This window comes from Balearica regulorum, chromosome 3 (genome assembly GCF_011004875.1).
Source record: "Balearica regulorum gibbericeps isolate bBalReg1 chromosome 3, bBalReg1.pri, whole genome shotgun sequence".
NCBI lineage: Eukaryota > Metazoa > Chordata > Aves > Gruiformes > Gruidae > Balearica > Balearica regulorum.
Window position 1 is genome coordinate 33,033,708 of NC_046186.1, and position 20,529 is coordinate 33,054,236.

At 35.9% G+C, this 20,529-nt stretch overlaps 1 protein-coding gene across 3 annotated transcripts in view; it reads left to right on the forward strand.

The window, feature by feature from the left end:
- The window catches only part of FAM135A (family with sequence similarity 135 member A), a 95,009-nt gene that overhangs the window by 41,861 nt on the left and 32,619 nt on the right, over positions 1-20,529 (forward strand). For all 3 annotated transcript variants that reach the window (XR_012834439.1, XM_075747430.1, XM_075747432.1), the window contains 9 exons: positions 1,300-1,379; positions 5,487-5,626; positions 5,742-5,812; positions 6,131-6,304; positions 8,462-8,588; positions 8,959-9,112; positions 11,607-11,684; positions 13,844-13,893; positions 15,577-15,732. Coding sequence is in view for 2 of the 3 variants with exons in the window: in XM_075747432.1 (XP_075603547.1) it covers positions 1,300-1,379; positions 5,487-5,626; positions 5,742-5,812; positions 6,131-6,304; positions 8,462-8,588; positions 8,959-9,112; positions 11,607-11,684; positions 13,844-13,893; positions 15,577-15,732 (1,030 nt within the window). In the remaining variant the exon portion in view is untranslated. The remainder of the gene's footprint in view (positions 1-1,299; positions 1,380-5,486; positions 5,627-5,741; positions 5,813-6,130; positions 6,305-8,461; positions 8,589-8,958; positions 9,113-11,606; positions 11,685-13,843; positions 13,894-15,576; positions 15,733-20,529) is intronic.

A 20,529-nucleotide genomic window follows, 5' to 3' on the forward strand; every position in this document is an offset into this window, starting at 1 on the left:
CAACATTTCGATGTCCAAGTGGGCACTGGACACAGTCCTCGGGTTGATATTGGGACTGGTGCTGTTTAACATCTTTGTCGGCGACACAGACAGTGGGATCGAGTGCACCCTCAGCAAGTTTGCCGATGACATCAAGCTATGTGGTGTGGTCCACACATTGGAAGGAAGGGATGCCATCCAGAGGGACCTTGACAGGCTGGAGAGGTGGGCCCATGCGAACTGCATGAAGTTCAACAAAGCCAAGTGTAAGGTCCTGCACATGGGTTGGGACAATCCCAAGCACAGCTACAGGCTGGGAGGAGAATGGATTGAGATCAGCCCTGAGGAGAAGAACTTGGAGGTGTTGGTGGACGAGAAGCTCAACATGAGCCAGCAGTGTGCGCTTGCAGCCCAGAAAGCTAACCACGTTCTGGGCTGCATCAAAGGAAGCATGACCAGCAGGTCAAGGGAGGTGATTCTCCCCTTCTACCCTGCTCTTGTGAGACCCCACCTGGAGTACTGCATCCAGCTCTTCAGTACAAGAAAGACACAGTGCTTTTGGCGTGAGGTCAGAGGAGGGCCATGAAGCTGATTGGAGGGCTGGAGCGCCTCTCCTGTGAGGACAGGCTGAGACAGTTGGGATTGTTCAGCCTGGAGAAGAGAAGACTGGGGAGACCTTATAGCAGCCTTCTGGTGCCTGAAGGGGGCCTACAGGAAAGCCAGAGAGGGACTCTTTACAAGGGCATGTAGTGACAGGACAAGGGGTAATGGGTTTAAACTGAAGGCGGGTAGATTTTGATTAGAGAGAAGGAATAATTGTTTCATGATGAGGGTGGTGAGACACTGGAACAGGTTGCCCAGGGAAGTTGTGGATGCCCCATCCCTGGAAGTGTTCAAGGCCAGGTTGGATGAGGCTTTGGGCAGCCTGGTCTAGTGGAGGGTGTCCCTGCCCATGGCAGGGGGGTTGGAACTAGATGATCTTTGAGGTCCCTTCCAACCCAAACCATTCTATGATTCTGTGTATCACCATAAATATTTACCCCAACACTGTGGGATGTGAAAAGATTAGTTCTGCGTTGAGGCTTCCTTCTTTTATCCATGTGTTTGGTTGCTGCTCTCGTTAATGATTAAGAAAAATAGCCAGTAGAATGAAGAGTCCAAATAAGACAGTTTTAAGTTTCGTAGACTTCCTTGCCCAGTTCCTCCTTCCCACTCTCCATTCCTGCCTTTGTGATTGTGTCTGTATATGGTAAATGAGATGTACTGTACTGTACAGTTGTTGTACAAGTATGTGTTGCAAGTCACTGTCTTTTGCTTTAGCTTTTACCAGATTCGTGCATCTATGAAAATTCCTCCAAGAATTCCACACAAATTAGAAGCTAGCTTGTTACATGCAACAGGTAAGTGCAAAAAGTTCTGGTAAATAAGGCCATTATCTTGCCTTGCTAATTAAGGGAGCATGCTTTTTGTCTTCTATTGTTACTACTAATATAAAAGTGTTTTTAATTTTGTTCTTAACACAATAAAAGTATAAGTTGTTTCATGATGACCTGCTAAAAACTAGCTTGTTCTTAGCAGTGAGACTAAAATTTGATTACAGAATTTGTGTTACTGTTTTTCCTCTGTTAATTCCCTTTGCTGGTAGTAAAACATAGTGATTCCTTCATATTAGTGTCTTCTGTTTCTTCCACTGTTCGGTTCAGTCTTCTCTATGTTTCAGACTAAGGTGATGAAGGACAGATCTCATTTAAGTAGATATCCTCATAGTAGTGGAGAACTTCACATACAGACTCTTATGCAGATTGCCAAGCCCATTTTTTCCCAAAAAGAAGACTGAAAGGATCCAGTCTTGCTGCTTTCAAACTTTCTCTCTTGCTGTCTGGTGACAAAGTTGAAAATTGATTTAACCTCCTGAGCAGCATTACCCACTTCTTCATCTTTTTTCCTTTTTTTTTTTTTTTTTTTAAACCTGGCACTCACTTTTAGTTTCTTTGTCCAGGCAAACTGAACCTGAAGAAATCTGTTAGTGCTCTCCTAATTCTGTTAAGCCCACACCTCAGCATGCTGTAAAAATGTGAAAAGCAAAAAATGAATTAAGTGTACAAATGACAGGTGGAATTCTTGGAATTGCAAGGAAGAAGAACCTGCTATAGTCTGAGAAAATGTGATATGAGATTACTGAAACCTGAATTTTTCAGCCTATTTTAAAAGTAACTCTCAGTAGACCAACAATGTAGATAGTGAAATTTAGTCATCCTTCCTGGATATTTCTTGGATTTGTGTGAAATAAATGATTCTTACGAACCAAGATTACTCCATTTCAAAGGCAAATTTTAGTGTAGTTTAGGGAATTTAGCTCGGCTAAACTGATGCTTTAGTAAAAAATAATTTTTAATAATGTCACTTCATGATATGTTTAATATCACTGAAAAAAAGTTTTTCCATTTCATAGTATATTTTAGAATGGTCTTCAGTTATTTTCTTCAGAAAGCTGCAATCTTGTTAGTAAATTGTGACATATGTATTAGCTTGTTTGTCTCTCATTACTAGACATAAAGGATGTAAACATTAAGATTACAATTTGATGTGAGTTTAGATCGGCAGTGCTGTTAAAATCAGTCCATGATTCCCCCTGGCCACTCCTTCTTACCTTCATGTTGCTCTGTGCTCTCTTGACACAAGTGCCTGATTTGACCTGGGAACTCAACTGGGGAATTCTTTCAGCTGGCGAGTAGCCATTTCACAATAAACCAAACCCCTCCAAATCCCCAAACTAGAGTCCTTTCAAGATGTCTCCGTTTGGTTTATCAGGTAGTTATTGATAATGTTTGTGCCACAACAGAGAGAAGGGTACAAGATGGTCAATGGAAGGACGTTAGTTTGTCCTTCTTATGGACGTGGTCGTGCTTGGCCTTGCCGAGGACCTCTGCCTTCCATTTGTTTCAGCTGCTTGCTTACACTGTAGCTGTAACTCACAGCTCTCCTGCTCAAGGTGGTGAAATAGCTGATGCCAGTTACTGAGACTGCCAATATTTGTAGAAAATAGCTGCTGTTATGCTACCTGTGGGCTAGCACGAAGAGGGTTGACTCACTATCTGACAGTTTCTGTTGCTCGTTGACCATAGAGGAGGCTGGACAGGAGCCCACAGCTACCACTCTTGAGAATGGTGTCCTTTGTTGGTCAGGTACCTCTTCCTATACTTTTCTATCTCTTGTTCTGTCTTCCTCATACTTACTCTAAATCTATTCCCTTTGACAGTGTCATGGTTTTCCCACTCCAGTCCAAGCCATTTTGCCTACTTCTAGCTGTCAGTAGCCTCTGCACAATTCACCTGCAGTTTCCCTACCTTAACTGTGTTTTTCCCTCTCCCACAGACTGTTTGATCGATCTCTTCCTTTTATTTCCCCAAGTCAAATATACAGTTTTTCTCTTCTTCCTGTTCCTTTGCATCTCCTTCCACCCCTTGCCCAGCCCTTCCCAGCTCTTCATGAGGTCCCATGATAATTTAAATCCAGTTTTCTTCCATTTCTATTTCCCACATCCTTTTTTCTAGAGATGCTCAGGGCCCAGGACAAGCATCATTACAGATGTGATACGGCAGGCCACTTGCTTTAGCTCTAGCCTACTAACGGTCTCCTGGCATTCTTGTAATTTGAAGGGAGATGTAGTCATGCCTAGAAAGTTAAAAGCAAAACGTACGTCATTCTAGCCTGTATGAGGTTGTTTCAGATTTGAGGCTGTTCTGAATTCCTCCTTCTATCAGAAACTTGTGGCTGTTTTTTAGGAAAAAAAAAAAAGAAGGAAAAAAAGAGCAAGTTAGGAATGAGATGTCCATTTTTACGATGCAAGAATAAATTAGTTCGCCACTGTTTTTTCCCCTCGGTTGCTGAGATGGCTTTTTGTGTGGATAGAAGCCTAGAAAGAGTCTTGGCCAGTCAGTGTGTTGGTGGTTTAAAAAATAGTAGTTCTGCCTTGTTGACCTCACGTTTGTGAGACCTTGCTCCCCACATAGATGTGGCTTGGCCTGTTGCTGGTGTGCACTTTTCGTCTTCGACTCCTCTTTCTCAGTTCTGAGGGTGGTGTTTCATGTTACGCTGAAGTCAGCAGAACTGAGGGCTGTAACTCAGAATTGGAAGTGGGACCTTGGCCATGTGTCTCCGTTACTTCTTTTGTATCAGACTGGAGTGGGATATCCCTTTTGCTGATGCTGTGTTGTTTTATCAGATTGTGTCATGTGAAACCACACCTGCTCTGCCCTTCACCTGTAACAGATGACACGGATGGATATAAGCTGAAAGTGACGTTACATGTAGGGGGATTACTCTTTAACGATTTGGCTTTTGTAAGCGTTTTATCCTCCAGGACACCTAAATTGATATGTGTGAAAGCACTTCAGCAAAACCAAGTATTTTTACTTGTTTCTAGTTTCTGAAGGGAAGTTGAACTAAGATGTTATGAAGATTGTAGAGTGGAAATATTTGCCAGGTGCAGTGATTTTCTATCAGAGGCCTGTAGATCCCAAATCTGTAAAGAGCAAATTTTGCAATTTTTTTTTTTCTTTGTGGATTCTTTTGAAGTAATTTATTAAGACGAATCACAAGAATTTAAAAAGATGTTTTGTACCCCCATTTACACAACTTCTAAGATTTTGTGTTCTGGAAGAGGTTAATGTTTTTTAGCCTGCTTGTAGAGGAGTGATAAGTAAGCGTCAGTATTTCTGTTACTTTTGTTCTTCCAAGTTCCATCTTCTTCTATGTTGTTTCACAGGATGGTGCCCATTGTATGTTTCCTGTGCGATAACCCATTGCTATTATGCTAAGTACATCCTCAATAACTATTTTAAACCATTCCCTTTCTCATTTCTTCTGCAAGTCTTTTAACCCTTTTTTGGCACAGGATTCCCCAACCATTTATCACACTTTTCTGAACTCTTTTTGATAAGCTGCCTCTGGACTGAAAGCAGAAGTGTCATACTGAATGAGAAATGTAAGGTTCAGGTGATACGCTTGGAACTGGTCTGGCCAGAGTAGTACGCAAAGATCTAAAAGGAAAGAATGAACCACCTCTGTTCTTGATTAATTCAGTCGAATGGTATATGCCATTTAACCTCTTTGCCTCATCTGTAGGTAATTAAGAGTTCTCAGTGTGGTTAAACCTTGCAAATCAACATGAATGCTGAATGAAACAACACAGATTTCAGGTTTTTTGTTAGAATTTTTGATGCTTAGAATGTCTTACTCCAATTTGGAACAAAGCAAAAATTCTTCAGTCTAGAACTTGTATTAAAAGCAAATTACATTAAAAATATTGATACAGTATTTCTTTGAAACAAAATGCACTCCTTCAGACTCCAGCAGTTGCTGACTGAAATGGAAACTGCTGATGGTGTTGGTGTTACAGTTTTAATAGTGAACGTGAAACTGATCGGAATGATGGTTCCACTTATTAGCTGCTCTGGAGTTTCAGATTCTAGGCCAATTATATTAATACTTGTTTCTTTTTTTAGGTGCAGATCTTGCCTTTCCTGCTTCAGTCCATGACAATATAGTTTGCAGTAAAACATTTCAGATTCTTTACAAAAATGAGGAAGTTTCTGTGAATGATGTGATGATTTTCAAAATAAAAATGCTGTTAGATGAGAGGAAGGTAATCTGCTACTCAATTTACTATATTCAGATAATTAAGTCTCTGTTATGTACAGTTTGGATTAGTATAAATAAGAGACCTGAAAAGATTTTGTGCTTCTACAATTTCTTTTTAGATTGAGGAGTCTCTTAATGAAATGAATTTTCTGCTAACATTAGATCTACACTTCACGGATACAGACTATTCGTAAGTTTAAATATAGAAAATTTTATTAAAGCAACAATATATGTTAACTTTTTTAATTGATTAAATCTGTACTATATATAGCTGTAGTATGTTCATATTAGACATATATGAGGGTAAATAAGAAGTCCAACACTGAAGTCTGTTCAGGTTCCATAACTCTTTTTTCTCATTCTGATTATTTTTTCATATTTTTTTTTTCCTGGGGGAGATGTCATTGCATTCCAAAGTACAAAGCTAGGCTAAATTGCTATCTGCGTCAGTTATTGATAACTTGCACTTTAAATATGATTGTTCTAATTGTATGTTGTTTTGTTTTAGACCAGATGACCTGAGCACACTACAGCCAATTAGTAGCCGAACTTTAAAGTTGCACTTTAACTTACACCGGGGCCTTCATCATTACGTCAATGTTATGTTTGATTACTTCCACCTTTCTGTCATATCAGTTATAGTCCATGCTTCTTTGGTTGCTCTGCATCAGCCATTGATAAGGTAAGCTCTTATTAATAAAATGCAAATAAATTATTGAGTGTCCAAATGCAAATGTTATAAAAATAGAATACTTAGGAAGGAGTCAGATCTTTGGCCAATATAGTTTTCTTTATGATGATTTTGGAATTCAGGGCCCAGAGGGATGAGAAACTTCTTGTTTTCAAAGTTACCTGGAACAAATTTTGAGTTTGTTTTTGCTAGGAATAAGAGTATGTAGTGTAGAAGAGAGGTAATACCCAAGACCAGAGAAGAGGAGAAATGCGTAAATATCTGTATTTATACATGTATATTTATATGTATAAATATTTATACATTTTCTTAATTGAGAAGATCTCACTCTAGTTAGTGTCTGAAATAGGTGCCATTAATACAAATAGGGCATCTTCTGTTTGCTGTCTTCACAGTTTTCAGTTACTACTGTAATGGCAGTGATGTCTGCAAATGATGCATGTACCATTTTCTTAAGTAAATGGAACTTGAGAATTCCATTTTCTCTTTTAAAAAGCTTTTGCCTGAATTTTACTGAAGCCTTTTTATTTCATTGACTTGTGTCACCCTTTGCAATCTCTGTTTACCTCGCTTCTGTATCTCAAAAGTAAGCGTGAAAAAGGGCCATACAGTCAGTTACATGTATGATGTGTTCTTCATACAGCTTTTTCTTTAGCAGATCTATTTTTACTTTCTTTTATGGTCTACACTATACTATTTCCCCAAGTTTCTTCATATTCAAATTCAGGCTGTGCCATAAATGTCCAAACCTTTAGCTTAAGTTATTCCTGCTGCTTGTCCCTGTCTTCACACAATGGAAAGCTAAGTCTCTATGTATGTTAGACAGCTGTTCTGTGCAGCAGGGCTGTGCTGGTTTGGAAGATTCAACTGGCTTTTTTTCTTTTTTTGTCTCCTTTCCCCTCCAAGTTGGATTGTTTTGGTGATGTGTTTTAGGCATGGTTATATAGTAACTGATCTGGCACATCTGAAGGGATGGTGCATCATTATTTGGGAGAGGAACAAGTAGTGAGGAGGTTAGAATTACCTTAAGCTAGTATTGTTGTTGAAGACTTCATCTGATAAAATAATGCACTTAAAGTAGCAGCATGTGTGTAAAGTGTCACACTGTACCACAAGTGAAATTCAAGTGTTTCCCCTGTATTCGTCCCATAGCTGTAGGGTCAAACTGCACTTTGTTATGAGAAAATGAAAAACAGGTTTTGTTACTCATTTTCAGTCAGAAATGTATTTGTTCCTTCTGATTTTTTAAAAGGTTACAGAACATCTGGTGTTTTTAATAAAATTCTTCCTCTGTTTCTGGCTTTTCAAGTGGTGATACAATAATGTTGTTTAATTTAAACCTCAACTGGATATAGTTTGTATAAAGAGATACTGAAACAAAACAGCAACTTCTATGCTGCTTCAGTTGTCTTTAGAGTAGAATGTTACTGGTGTCCACAAAATTATTTTATGGATCCAAGTTGTCCTTTAAATCAATTTGGGGTGGAGAGAGGAGGAAACCTTCAAATTCACAGTGTTTTATTTCAGCTGGGCTATCCCATATTGTAATATTTAGCAAATACTTTATACTTGCCATATCCATATCGTGCTTGCTTTTCTGGAGTACCTCTTTCTGAAAAACCTGGACATTGCAGACTTCACTCCTCTTCATCCTTTGGGCTTTCCTGGGTGACAGTTTGCTTTTCTGTTTGGGTCACGTTCACATTATTGGCACACCTTCCTTTCTTAGGGGGTCACTTTCTGTGTGTTTTCATTTTCAGAGTAGCATCAACGTTCCCCTTCTCTTGGGAACAACCAGTATTAACACTTTACTTGAAAGAGAGGAGATACACGTGGTTACAGCCCTGGAGTCCTGTACAGTTGAGGGTAATAGTTTCTTAAATTTCTCCAAGTAGCTGGAGACAGGCTTTGAAGAAAATTGCGTTAGAAGCACTGCTCCCTTAGTGCAGCACCAGAGACTTAACCGAGGTATCTGGGCCATCCTGAGGGGTTTTAAAAGGGCAGCCCACCATGCTAGGAACTTTCAGGATATTACTGAAAGTCCTGCTTTCTACTCTTTTTCAAGAAAAATCAAGAATTATTTTTAACTATGATAGATCTGCGACACATAGTATGTTCAAATTACAAGTTCATTTGTGGTTTTTGCAGTTTTCCTCGCCCAGTGAAGAATACATGGTTGAACAGGAATGCACCAGCACAAAACAGGGACTCTGTGATTCCTTCTCTTGAAAGCGTGGTCTTTGGCAATAACTACACAAAACAGTTATCAGCAGATGTAAGAATATATCAGTATGGCTTTTTATTTTCTTGGGCAGTGTGAATTTTATCTTTTCTGCAGAAAAATTACTTGATAAAGAATGAACTTTTTTAGACTTACTGTGGTGTGCAATGTGATATGGGAAATGAGAAGAATTGTTCCAAAAGGCTATGTTACATGCTTCAGGAACATGCAGGTGGAAAGCTTACAATATTTAGTGTTTAACCTTGTTTTTAAGATATTGCAGTCTATTGAAAATCGCAAAAATATGGATGAGGTTCTTGAAAAGAGACAATTTGTTTATCAGTCTTTTTAGTTACTCTGTTAACACTTCATTTACTGTACAAAATTTATACGTGCCTCATCTTTTTCCTTTTTTTTTTTTTAGGGATGCAGTTTTGTTGTTTCAGAGTCTTTCCTCAGCCATGCCTATAATTTCCACTATACGCTTTGTGCTAGTTTGCTGCTTGCTTTCAAAGGGTTACACAGCTATTTCATTATGATAACAAAGGAGCTCCCCTCTACTCACCGAATTGAACTGGGTATGTTGAATTTAATAAAACGCATCACTGTCCTGCTGATGTTTTTATATTAAAAATACCCTCTTCTAGACTAAACTGACATAAATTTCATACATCTTGTATATCTAAAATCTTTTTGCTCTGAGCTGGAATTTAATAAGGAAAAACAAAACAAAACAAGTACCGTCACGTTACTAATAAAGTAAGGCGATAACTGCCTGAATTTATGCAAATATATTTTTTCTTGTTGGTCTTGTTTTGCCCTGTTATTTCAAACCGCTGTGTTTAGTGGTGAGAAAATTAGAGTAACTCTCAGTTTCAGTAGCATGCTGCACTTGGTTTTTTGTTCTAAGGAAACATTGTATATTTGTATAAAAATTGGAACTCTGTAAGCTTTGAGAAGAATATTACAATGGAAATTTATCTGAAAAAAAACCTACAAGAAGAAATTGCTGCTGATTCAATTTGTAATGTAACTTTTTAAATAAACTTAGTTACCTAAGAATTAGGGAAAGACCTGAATAGACAAGAACTGTTTCTATAAAGCTCAGTAGTTAAAATACACTTTCAGAGAAGCTATTTCTTTAATAAAGTTAAAAGTAAACTCTTAGACGACAGTCTCTTAGAAAGAAATTCAAGTTCTATGGCAACAAAGACTTCTAGTAACTACATTTCATAAAAGTAACTGTGAAAATACTACATTAAATGTAATGAATGGAAATGTATGTTACATTTCTGTAGAATGCAGGTGTATTAGAGAGCCCAGCCTCAACTTGTGAACTAGGAGAGCAGTGAAAGTAAAAAAGGAAAATACATTGGCAATATAAAGGATGGTTTAGACTTTTTTTTTCTCATCAAGCATATACCTTTTTAGTCATGTAAAGTTCTATTTAAATCTGAAAAAATAGGTCTTTTGGAATTTACATTGATTGTAGACAGCAGTTACTGATTTTATATTGTTTAATTTTACCAATGTCAGAACTAAGCATTATGAAACAACAAGGTTGGAAGTTGAGATATGAAACCTATTTTAAAAATGTGATCTGGTCAGTTAGTGATTCAAAGAAAGAATGTTTCATTTGTATATTACAAAATACAAAGCTATCTTTTGAATTCCTTTTTTTTTTTTTTTTGAGGGAGGGAGTGCATAACAAACCTGTACATAGAAAAATGTCAGAAACTGAGAGTTTTTCTTTATAGAAGCAAAAATATTGCTACAGTTACGGTGCAAAGAATATTTCTGTGTCAGTTAATCTTGATATGGAGGGGAACGCCCTTTTAAAGGACTGACTCAACTCTTCGTCTTCCTTTTGAGGACAAAATGTGCTTTTTCCCAAATAGAATCTGTTGGCATTATTGTTGTAAGGACAAGCTTAGACTAAATCCTGATACTTAAATGTTTCAGATAGGACCTTCGGTTCCCCTAAAACACTCCTACAAAATATAAATGTAATAGAAAAAAGCCGGCCGTTGAGTTGCATAGTTGGGTTGTATCTTTCAAACCTCACTGAAGTCACCAAAAACCATTTTCATAAGCTTCAGTAGAACTTGAGTCAGACCTTTTGTCATTTCTGTGGGTAATTTAGCTTACCTTTAGGAATGCAAGCTTGAACAGAAATGCTCAAAATAAATACGTGAAGAGAAAATTAGTACTTACATTTAACATTCGTTGCACATATTCTGCTGACAGTTTGTTTCCGCTGGGTTTTATTTTGTTATTTATTAAGTCTCTGCTAGAATTACTTTGTTTTCTTATTTGTAAATCCTTTTTTTTTCATTTATTTCAGTTATTTTGTATATACATTGATTGGAACAATTGATGTAACAAAAAGGACTAATAATGTAAATATTAATTATGCTACTATTACTTACCTTTTGCTCATGAAAAATAACTAATGCCTACCATTAACACCACTTTTTTTTAAATCCATCAGCAGTAAAAAAAAAAAAGCTGTGTTTCTGTGATGTCTATAAAGAAATTGAAGCTCTCTGGACGTCACAAAGTACACAATTGTCATTTGCATTTATTTTTACTTTTTAAAGTAAATGAACTGTTTTATAGAGGAGGTTTTATGTGTGAAGATTAAATAGGCATTGCAGAAGAGAATCTCAAGTCCTGTTTAAATCCCAGAATCATCACATTTTGTTTTAAATTAAATTACTGTCTTTTAAATTTTGTTTCTTCTGTTTGATTTGCTATTGCTCTGTCATATAATTTTAACACAAGGCAGTGATTTTGTAGAAGCATGTGCAGACAACTGTTAGACTCAATAACTGTAATTGAGCATTTAAGTATTATTGGTTTCAGGAAATAAAAAATGCTAGCATAATGTATATCACGAGTGATATCTAATCTAGAAACTACACTAAAATGATATGCTTTCATGTACTGATCTAACTGCACTAATTGCTAGGCTAGCAATAAGCTTTTTTACTAACTTTAAGGCAAATAACAAATCAGAGATGAAAAAAGGAGTGTAGTAACTAGTCATGTGTGTGCAATCCCTATAACTAGCCAAGGCCAGCATGCAGGTCCTTTATGAACGCCTTCTCAGAAGAAAATATCCACGAACCCAGAGAGACGCCTACCTAGGTATGTTTTCAAAGCAGGTGATATAACCCCTCAGATTTTTATTAATAACACAAGATATTATATTTTTATTAATAATATAAAATATTATATTCTTTTGTAAACAGGAACACTATTTCACCATTCAGCCATAGTGAATGTCTGTTAAACTCTGACGAAGTCTACAGAATTGAGCTACTTATTTTTAGACTGAATATAGATAATAAACCAAGAAATTATTACTTTTGGTTTAGTGTTGTTCTGTTTTACTAAACAAAAATGATTGAAGAGTTCAGTCAGTTGTCACCATTTAAATAAAGTAGCTAAAAATTATACTTTCCATTTAATTCATCACAGACTCAATTTTTTAGATAATTTAAGACTAACTGAGAAATCTTTCAGGTTACTTCTGGTATCTCAAGGCTTGATTCCTCCAAACACTACATAAGACATTCTCAAAGCTTAAAGTGCATTTGTCCACATCTAAATGGCCAGCTCTCCCTTTGGAGAGTGTCATTGTTGGCCTGATGCTGGACAAAGGACGACAGTGCTGTTTAAGCACAAGGAAGTTTGTGATGGGAAAAGAATAAAATGGCAGTTCAGTCACTAGCTTAATTCTCTATAGTTGCATTTTGTTTTTTTTCTAAAAAGAGAACAAAACTATTTTTAGCAGGGCCAGCAAAATTCCATCAGATGTTTGCTGGGTGAACATTACTGCTGTAGAGTGTTAATATTTAATTTTTTTGTCTTGTATTGTTTCCACTCTAGTTTTGGTTGTGGTTTTTTTTATTTATAACATTGTAGTTTGGGATTTTCCGTAATGATTTTAGACTGCAGAGTTTTAGATGTTGTTCAAAGCCTATTCTCAATTGCAGTGTGACAAACAAGATAAATAACCAGTAGTGTCCCAAAAGTAGTATCATATCTTAAACTGTTTTCATATATTTTCAGAATAATTATTATCAAGTACTGTTTAGCTAATATAGATGTCTGTAGTTTCTTCAAAAAACATTTTCTAAACTTGTTTCTGAGAGCTTCGTGCATTTCTGCAATTTGCATATTTTCTCAGAACTTTTGTGTGAGTTAATTTGTTTGGCATTAAGTTTAAACCTAAGTGTAATGGATGCAGTTAGTTGAAAATCAATATATACTTACCAAATCTAGGTAGTATTATTCAAAGACAAGTTAACTAAATACACTGTTGCCGTTCTGTAAACTTATGTTAATTATCCATATCCTAAATTTATTATTGTGGCTTTCAAGGCATGTTTTGTTGGTGTATGCTTTCAAGAAACATGGTGGGGTTTTTTCCTTAATATTGTGTTTCAAAAATGAATTTAAATTTTAATATTTATTACAGACAATTTTAGGGTTTATAAATTGTTCCCCTGTTACTGGTACCTCAGATGTAGAAGGAAATCAAAACATAGTACTAAATTATTCTTTAATTGATCAGATTTCCTTGAGTAGAATAGGAATGATTAACAACGAAAAACATCTTACATGAAGGAATAAATCAGTTTTCTTTATAAATAAGTCATTCAAGGTTTAGATCCAGTTTAAGCTGCAGTACCATGGAAGATTGATTTGCTCTTAACATTGAGCTATTGAGAGAAGGATCAATTAAAGAACAGTTTTATTTGACTAAAACATAATTCCTCAGACAATTAAAGAATTGTATTTATATTCATGTAGCTTGCAAATCAGGTAAATATACACCTGTAGAAAAATGGTATTGAATTAAGGTATCTCTGGAAAGTCTGAGGTAGAAGAGGAAGTGTATTACCTTGTATGTGAATGGTGACATTGCTGCTGAAAAACTGAGCAGCTCTCAATGGACAGTCTGCAAACTGTATCATCTAAATTAAAGTATTTTCCAGTATAATTTTGAATGGAAGATGGGTGTACTTGACAAATTATCATATTAAGTGATCACAATACTCAATTGCAAACCTTTTTTTTTTATTAATCATGTTCTGTCCTCAGTCCCAGAAATTAGTAAGAAATTATTTTAATGGGAGTTCATAATTTACTTAAAGTTGATTGTGGCACTTAATATGGCTTCAAGTTTTATTTGATGGGTTCTTTCCATTTAATGTTTTAAAATTGTTTTGTGAGATAATTGCTTTTACTTTGCAACCTGGAAAGTACATTTTTCATGGATATGTCCTCTCATCTTTCAGAAAACATAGATGTAGAAGTTCGTCTTACAGAATTGTGTGAAGAAGTAAAGGTACATTTTTTTCATGTATTAAATAAGTGAAATAACTATAAAAGTAGAGTGCTGATTTCATATGCTGCTTGGGAATAAACTGTTTGTTTCAGTGATAACATCCTGTATCTTTTTTGCCAACACTTCAACTCTTCCTCGTTCAAAGAGAAATTGCTCAGCTGATTCCAAAACTTAACTGTTGATCTGGTGGCTCGGCATGTCAGTAGTAGCCGTGGTAACTTTTGTATGTCATGAAACTGAAGATTATAGAAAGGTGGATTACTTGTGAATTACTGCATTTATAATTTGAATTCTTTGGTTTTGATGGTATCACCTAACAATGTTAGAAGATCAAGCAGTAGTAGTACATTGTACCAAAGCAGATTCTCCAAGTCATCCCTTCATCTCAAAGGTCTTGTCCTGATGCTGCCTTTCTGTGCATTCTCAAAGAAATACTGTCTACTTCCAATTACTTAATTTGTCTTGCCAATTCTCTCCTTAGCCAGAACTAGCCCCAGCTGAGTAGCTAATTTCATTGTAACAGCAAAGTTTAAAACACAGGTTTTAAAACTTTTTTGAAAGATTGCTGTGCTTTGCTGCTGAGTGGACTGTCTGCCCAGCTTTTGCAGAGCAGTAGGTTTACCTTTCATTACTGTAGAAGTAGTATAACTGCAAGGAAGTAGAATACTGGCTTTAAAAGCGTATTATTTGTGTAACTGGAGACAGAGGCAGCACAGCTCTCTATGGGCAGCTAATAATCTTACTTTATATATTAAAAGTTTTTCTACATTTACATAGCTTCTGTGAATTCTTTAGTTTCTCCCTTAGCTTGCAAAAGTATGTTTATATTTTTTCTTTTTTCTCCTTTTTGTTCTTTTGTGCAGTTCTCATCAAAAGTTCTTCCTCCTCTTATTTCCATGCTCACCTGCTAAGTTGGTGTTTCAGTATTCGCAGTTCTTTTTTTCTAATTGCTCTTTAACATTGCTGAAGTTGGGTCTTTACTTCTTAAACCTTTTGCCTCAGTGCCATATCTGCCTGCAGTTAGTTTCTGAAAAACTACATTTTTGTGAAATGGGCAGGGCACTTAAGCTTAGCAGTCTACAATTAACTTGTGTGGCACTATATCACAGGATTACAGCACATTGTTAAGAAAGAAAAACTTGTTTTGCACTGAATTTGTCTTTGTGTGATCTGCTTCTAGGAAGCCTATAGTGTAACACTGCTTCCTGATTATGTATAAAGTGTATGTAGATATATAGCGTCATATAAATGTTATTGTAAGTTGTGGCCATTCTGAAATGGAGATGTCTTTATTAAATTTTTACGATTGTATCAAGTTTGGACTAACATGCCGAGTATCGTTTTTCTGTTTCCTAATTCTAATTCCTTTCAGGCACACTATATTTTTGCATGTTAGAAAATACAACAGTTGCAACTCAGTTACGGTTGCCATAAATGGAATTGTTGCTTTAATTTAAGGTCAATTAATTTAATTCTAAAAGACAACTCGATAATATTTAAAGGAATGTAAAATAATTTGTTAGTGTTGTAACATAAGTGAATTCAATTCTGATACTTAGACTCATTTGGAAGTTCCTTTTTAAATTAAAATTCTCACTAAGACAAAGTACGGGGTTTTTTTATTCTTGTCTGTGCATTCTGGTCTCATCTGTTAATCATGTAAATGTGTTTTCCTGACTTCAGAAAATGGAAAACCCTGATGAACTGGCAGAACTTATAAATATGAATCTTGCTCAGCTTTGCTCACTTCTAATGGCTCTCTGGGGGCAATTTCTGGAGGTCATTACCTTACAAGAGGAGGTCACAGCATTGCTCGCACAAGAGCATCACACATTAAGAGTAAGTATTGACTTGGCTTTAGAAACTCTGGCATGTTCATACTCTTACTAGGACACACTGTTATGGAAATGTGTCTCAAAATGAGACTCCAGGTTCTAATTTTTCTAGTTTTATTTGAGAAGGTTAGTTGGAATCATAAAGGGAGCTGTTGTGTTGCATTTGTTGGCTTGTGTATCATGTTGTTAGAGTTTATTCTTGGGATATAATACATAAAATACATTATTTATGTTTACGAACCAGCTAATTCATTGATCTTTTGAATAAGAAATGCAGTTCAGAAGGCAAATTGCAGTCTGTGGAATAAGATGTATTTGTGCAGAATGATGTATTTTTATGCAGGAGCCATGCCTAGTGCCCACCCTGCATTTTACTTCCCTACTACATTTAGGCTGCCTGCTTACAACATAAAATAAAATGTACTTTCCTTCTGAAGTGCAAATTTGTAACATTCATAAGCTTTGAAAAGTCTCTTAAGTGGGATTTTAAAAAAAGAACAGATGTATCAGAACTGATCTGGCATGTAAGTATGTGTGCATATGTGTAAAAATATATATAGTGAGTACCTACACACACGGTTGACCTGTATACGTGTATATACAGTTGCTGCGGGTTTTCTACATACAAAAACCACAGCAGTGCAGGTTCCCATAGTGAAATATTTTCAAATATGAACTAAAGCATTACCCTCACTTTCTAATAAATAGGTATTTCCTTCCCATCTTTTGTGACCATGGATTTGAAGAAACCGAACATTGTAAGGTTTTCAGAGAGTAAGATTCATTAAACCTAAACCAAATAAATAATGACACCCATCACCCCTACTCGTTGCACAGCTTGATCTTCAGCTGGCCTGGCATCTTTACTGTCTGACATCACAATCTGTGTATTTGTCTCACACACATTATAGAGTAGGTCATTTTAGGAGATTATCTGGAGGCACTTCTTGTCCAGCCAGTTGCAGAGAGCTTGTTAGAAGGTCTGGTATATGAGAATACACCTTATCAGTGCTTTGCAGTGGTCACAATCCAAAACAAAGCCTATTTTAAGGCTTTATTTCTCAGAGATTTGATTTGTCTCACTAGCATTTCTGTCACTTGCATGAAAACCCTTTCTGTTTTGGTTCTGGAGGGGAAACTGATTATGAGGGATACTTGGACTGTGGTCTTATGTACAGACTTGATAAATCACATTGTTTAATGAGGGAATCATAGTTGTGGAAATGGCCTATTCTGGAGAATAAATGGAACCTTTCAGAAAGAGCACAGGGCTTATTTGTTAGACGTGCAAGGCATAAGAAAGTGCAAGCATTTTACTGGCTATCTATGAATCTTACTACCTTTCTGTGCTTTTTATATAAATTCTGGAATCCTTCAAGTTAACTAGCGGATGGTATGAAATGAGAATACTGTTTCACTTAACCTGCACTTGCATTCAACTGCTGGTATGTTAGTGTTTAATAAAACAAAAAAAAGTATTAATACTTTCACCGCTCCAACTTTTTTTTTTAAAAAAAGATACTGCTAATTATTATGTATTTAGCTTCTTAAATATGGGTTGTTTTAAAATCTCTGTAAGTCATTCTCTCTAGGTTACATTCTCTCTGCAGTTACTTTAGGGAATATAAATCAAAGTAGTTAATTATACTGTGTGAATTGAGATATTCTGCATATTAAAACTTTGTCTGTGATGCTTTCCAGTTTTCACAAAATTTGAATAGGAGTTCCCTTTCTCTTTTTTTTTTTTTAAAGTATCATTTGATTTCACGACTGCATTTTTTCCCTTGCCAGTTGCTGTTAACCCCACTTATTTTGTTACCTGTCACTATGCATAAACAATTTCATTTAAAGCACTATATCATATTTAATTTTTTCTTTTTTTCAATAAGGAAAAAACAAATTATTCTGTAATAAAAGGTGTAGAAATACTCTTACCTGGAGGTATGAATCCACAGCTGCAGCCTAGTGGTGTGGGGATGAAGAGTCTTACATAGTGGTCAGTATAGCTTGCTAGTGAGGAACACGGAGTCTCTAAAACTTAGGAGCCTTCTAAGATGACCTCAGATGACACTTGGTATAACTGAAAAAGTTGAGCTTATTTTATTTTTTTAAAGAAGTGGCTAATTGCTATTTCTTATTGAGTTCTGCAGTTACTGGATACTGCATTATCTACCCAAACGTCAAAGACTGAAAAAGAGACGCAGGACATGGGTAATCTTAAACGTAGCTTTTTATTTAGAGCTTGATAGTGAAGAGCAAGCAGGCTGACTCTAAAATTCAAATAATAAGGCATTGAGAAGCAAATTCTACCTTAGCCAACATACAGAGAACCAGGAATGTGTTGTTACTTAATTTTACAAGCACTAATTTACAGATGTGACACTTGTTTTCTGTACTCCAAGATGTGAAGAGCTTGTGCGAATACTTTGCAAATATATGTAATTAAAAATATATGTAAAAAGATGTGGCTCCACTGGGCTTCCCACATGGCAGTAGAGTGGCAGCCAGCAAACCATAAATTCAGTAAACTTTTAAATTAAAAAGACATGGTAAATCTGAGCCTGGACATTTTTAAGAACATGTTTGGTAGTTGATTTTGGATCCTGTTTTGCAGTGCTTAGTATAGTAGTTTATAATTTGTATTAAAAATCTGTTGAGAATTTATATTCTGAGGGTTTGTGTAAACTACTTCTGGGAAATGTGCAATGATCATGTTTCACTAGAGACATTATCTGCATATGTCAAATGATGCAGGCTTTCTGGTTAATGAATTTAGTTGAGATTTGAGAGATGACCTACTAATTCCCCTCTTGAGAGAATGTCCTTTCTGGAATAAGATTTTTGTACTATACAAAATATAAATATTCCTTCTAAATAATCCCTTTTACTTTGGAAATTGATACTCTGATGTATTCTATACTGGGTGCTAAATCTCTTTTAATTTTACTTTTTCATCTTCCAATATTTACAGACTATACATGCCACAGGAAATGTAGTATTAATCTAAGATGAATGAACCCTTCCAGGGAATCATTCATCTGATTGTTTGAGAGACTTGTATTAAAATACAGCCTAGAAATGCCTGTCATCTGTATTTGGTCAAATTACTTTCACACTTTTGCTTATAAAACAGGTATTTCTGTTGAAGTGTTGTTAGAAAATAAGGTTATAATGAAAAAATAGATTCTAAGTATTTAAAATTATTATTTTAATAATTTTACTTACTTGAGTAATTAAATACTTAAATATTTTAAAATACTTTGAATATTAAGTGCTACATTGAAAAATCAGGAACACTTTAGGTATATTAGAACATCCATCAACTACATTATCACTCTGATAAGGTTTACAACTGTGTTTTATTGAAAAAACTGCTTAGAGTATGTTACTTTATATTACAAAAGATTTTCCCACTGTTCACTGTTCCCACTGTTTAGTTCACATGTTTGTTCCATAGTGACATCTTCTGGCAGGTCACAACGTGTGCTCTTTCAAAATTATTTCCTTCAGTTTGATTAGTCCTGAAACAATGAAAACTGAGAATTAAGATCTCAGACTGCTGCTCATAAATGTGCAGGGACTCAATATATATTCCTCAGCAGTTTTTCTCTCTGATTTTTCCTCCTCTTCTGTTTACATTACCATAAACCCCCATAATTTTGCGAAGTCTGTAGGGACTAGGAGTAGCAGATACAATTTCCTCCTGCAAAGTCATTGTGGAGTCGACCCGAGTGCATAGCGCCTGAGTCACCAGCACCAGCTGGTAGTTGTTCTGGTTCTGCAGAGCCTGTTTGACAGCATCCTAGCAAATGCCTTGGTCCTTCCATAAGTTAAGCAGTGATTAAACATAAGAAACTACTGTTGGTTTGTTTTTTTTCTCTCCTTAACGTTGATTTGTGTGGGCTTTTTGGAGCTTGCTTTCAACTAGTTTTATACTGTTGCTATTCTGCTAAGAGCTGTCTGGAGCTGGTAATCAGATTTGCTTCAAAAGTACTGGAATTACTTAAACAATTATGAATGGGATTTATTGCAAACAAAAGCAAGCCTTCTTTTTCTTCTGTTTGAGAGTGTGGCAGAATTCTAAAGATCTGGTCTCCATATAACTCCAGTTACTTTATGTGGTAAAGTAATTGCTTGCATCTAAAGTCAAAACCACCTTGCTTGCCTGCTGGGAAACAGCTTTATGCTTTTTTCTTGAGTTGAACCACAGACAATCTACTAACTGGGCAATATTCCGGTTACTGTTTTATTTCCTGTTACCTGATTGATTAGGATCTTTAATTCATTTTTAAATTGCTTAGTTTTGAACAATAACCAGTCCATTCTTCATGACCAGTTGTTCTAAAATCTAGTTTTCAACCTGTGAAATTGTTGTCTCTAAGTGTATTGTGTAACAGTCTTCCTTTTTAGGGGAAAGGTTGGGGATTAGGTCTGACAAAATTATATATTTGCAAGGTAGATGTCTGTTTAGGAAAGCCAGCTGGGAAAACACAGAGGAGTACTTAGGAACACTGATTCTGATCCTACACTTGCATGCGTAAACTAACAGAATTTCTGAAGGAAAGCAGATACATCTTTCGTGTGGGTGTCTGGTCGCTGTTGAGAGTGGAAGTTACATTTACAAGAAAGTATCGAGTTTAGTGTTTTCTTTCTACTTCAAAACATTTTCCATGACTATTAACAGCTGATGTTATCACTGAGATTAATTTCCTTCAGCTTCTAGTGCAGGTTAGAGATTGGGGGTTTAATGTTTGTGGTTTGTGGATGGTTTCTTTTCTTAAGCACCTTGGAGCAATTTTTT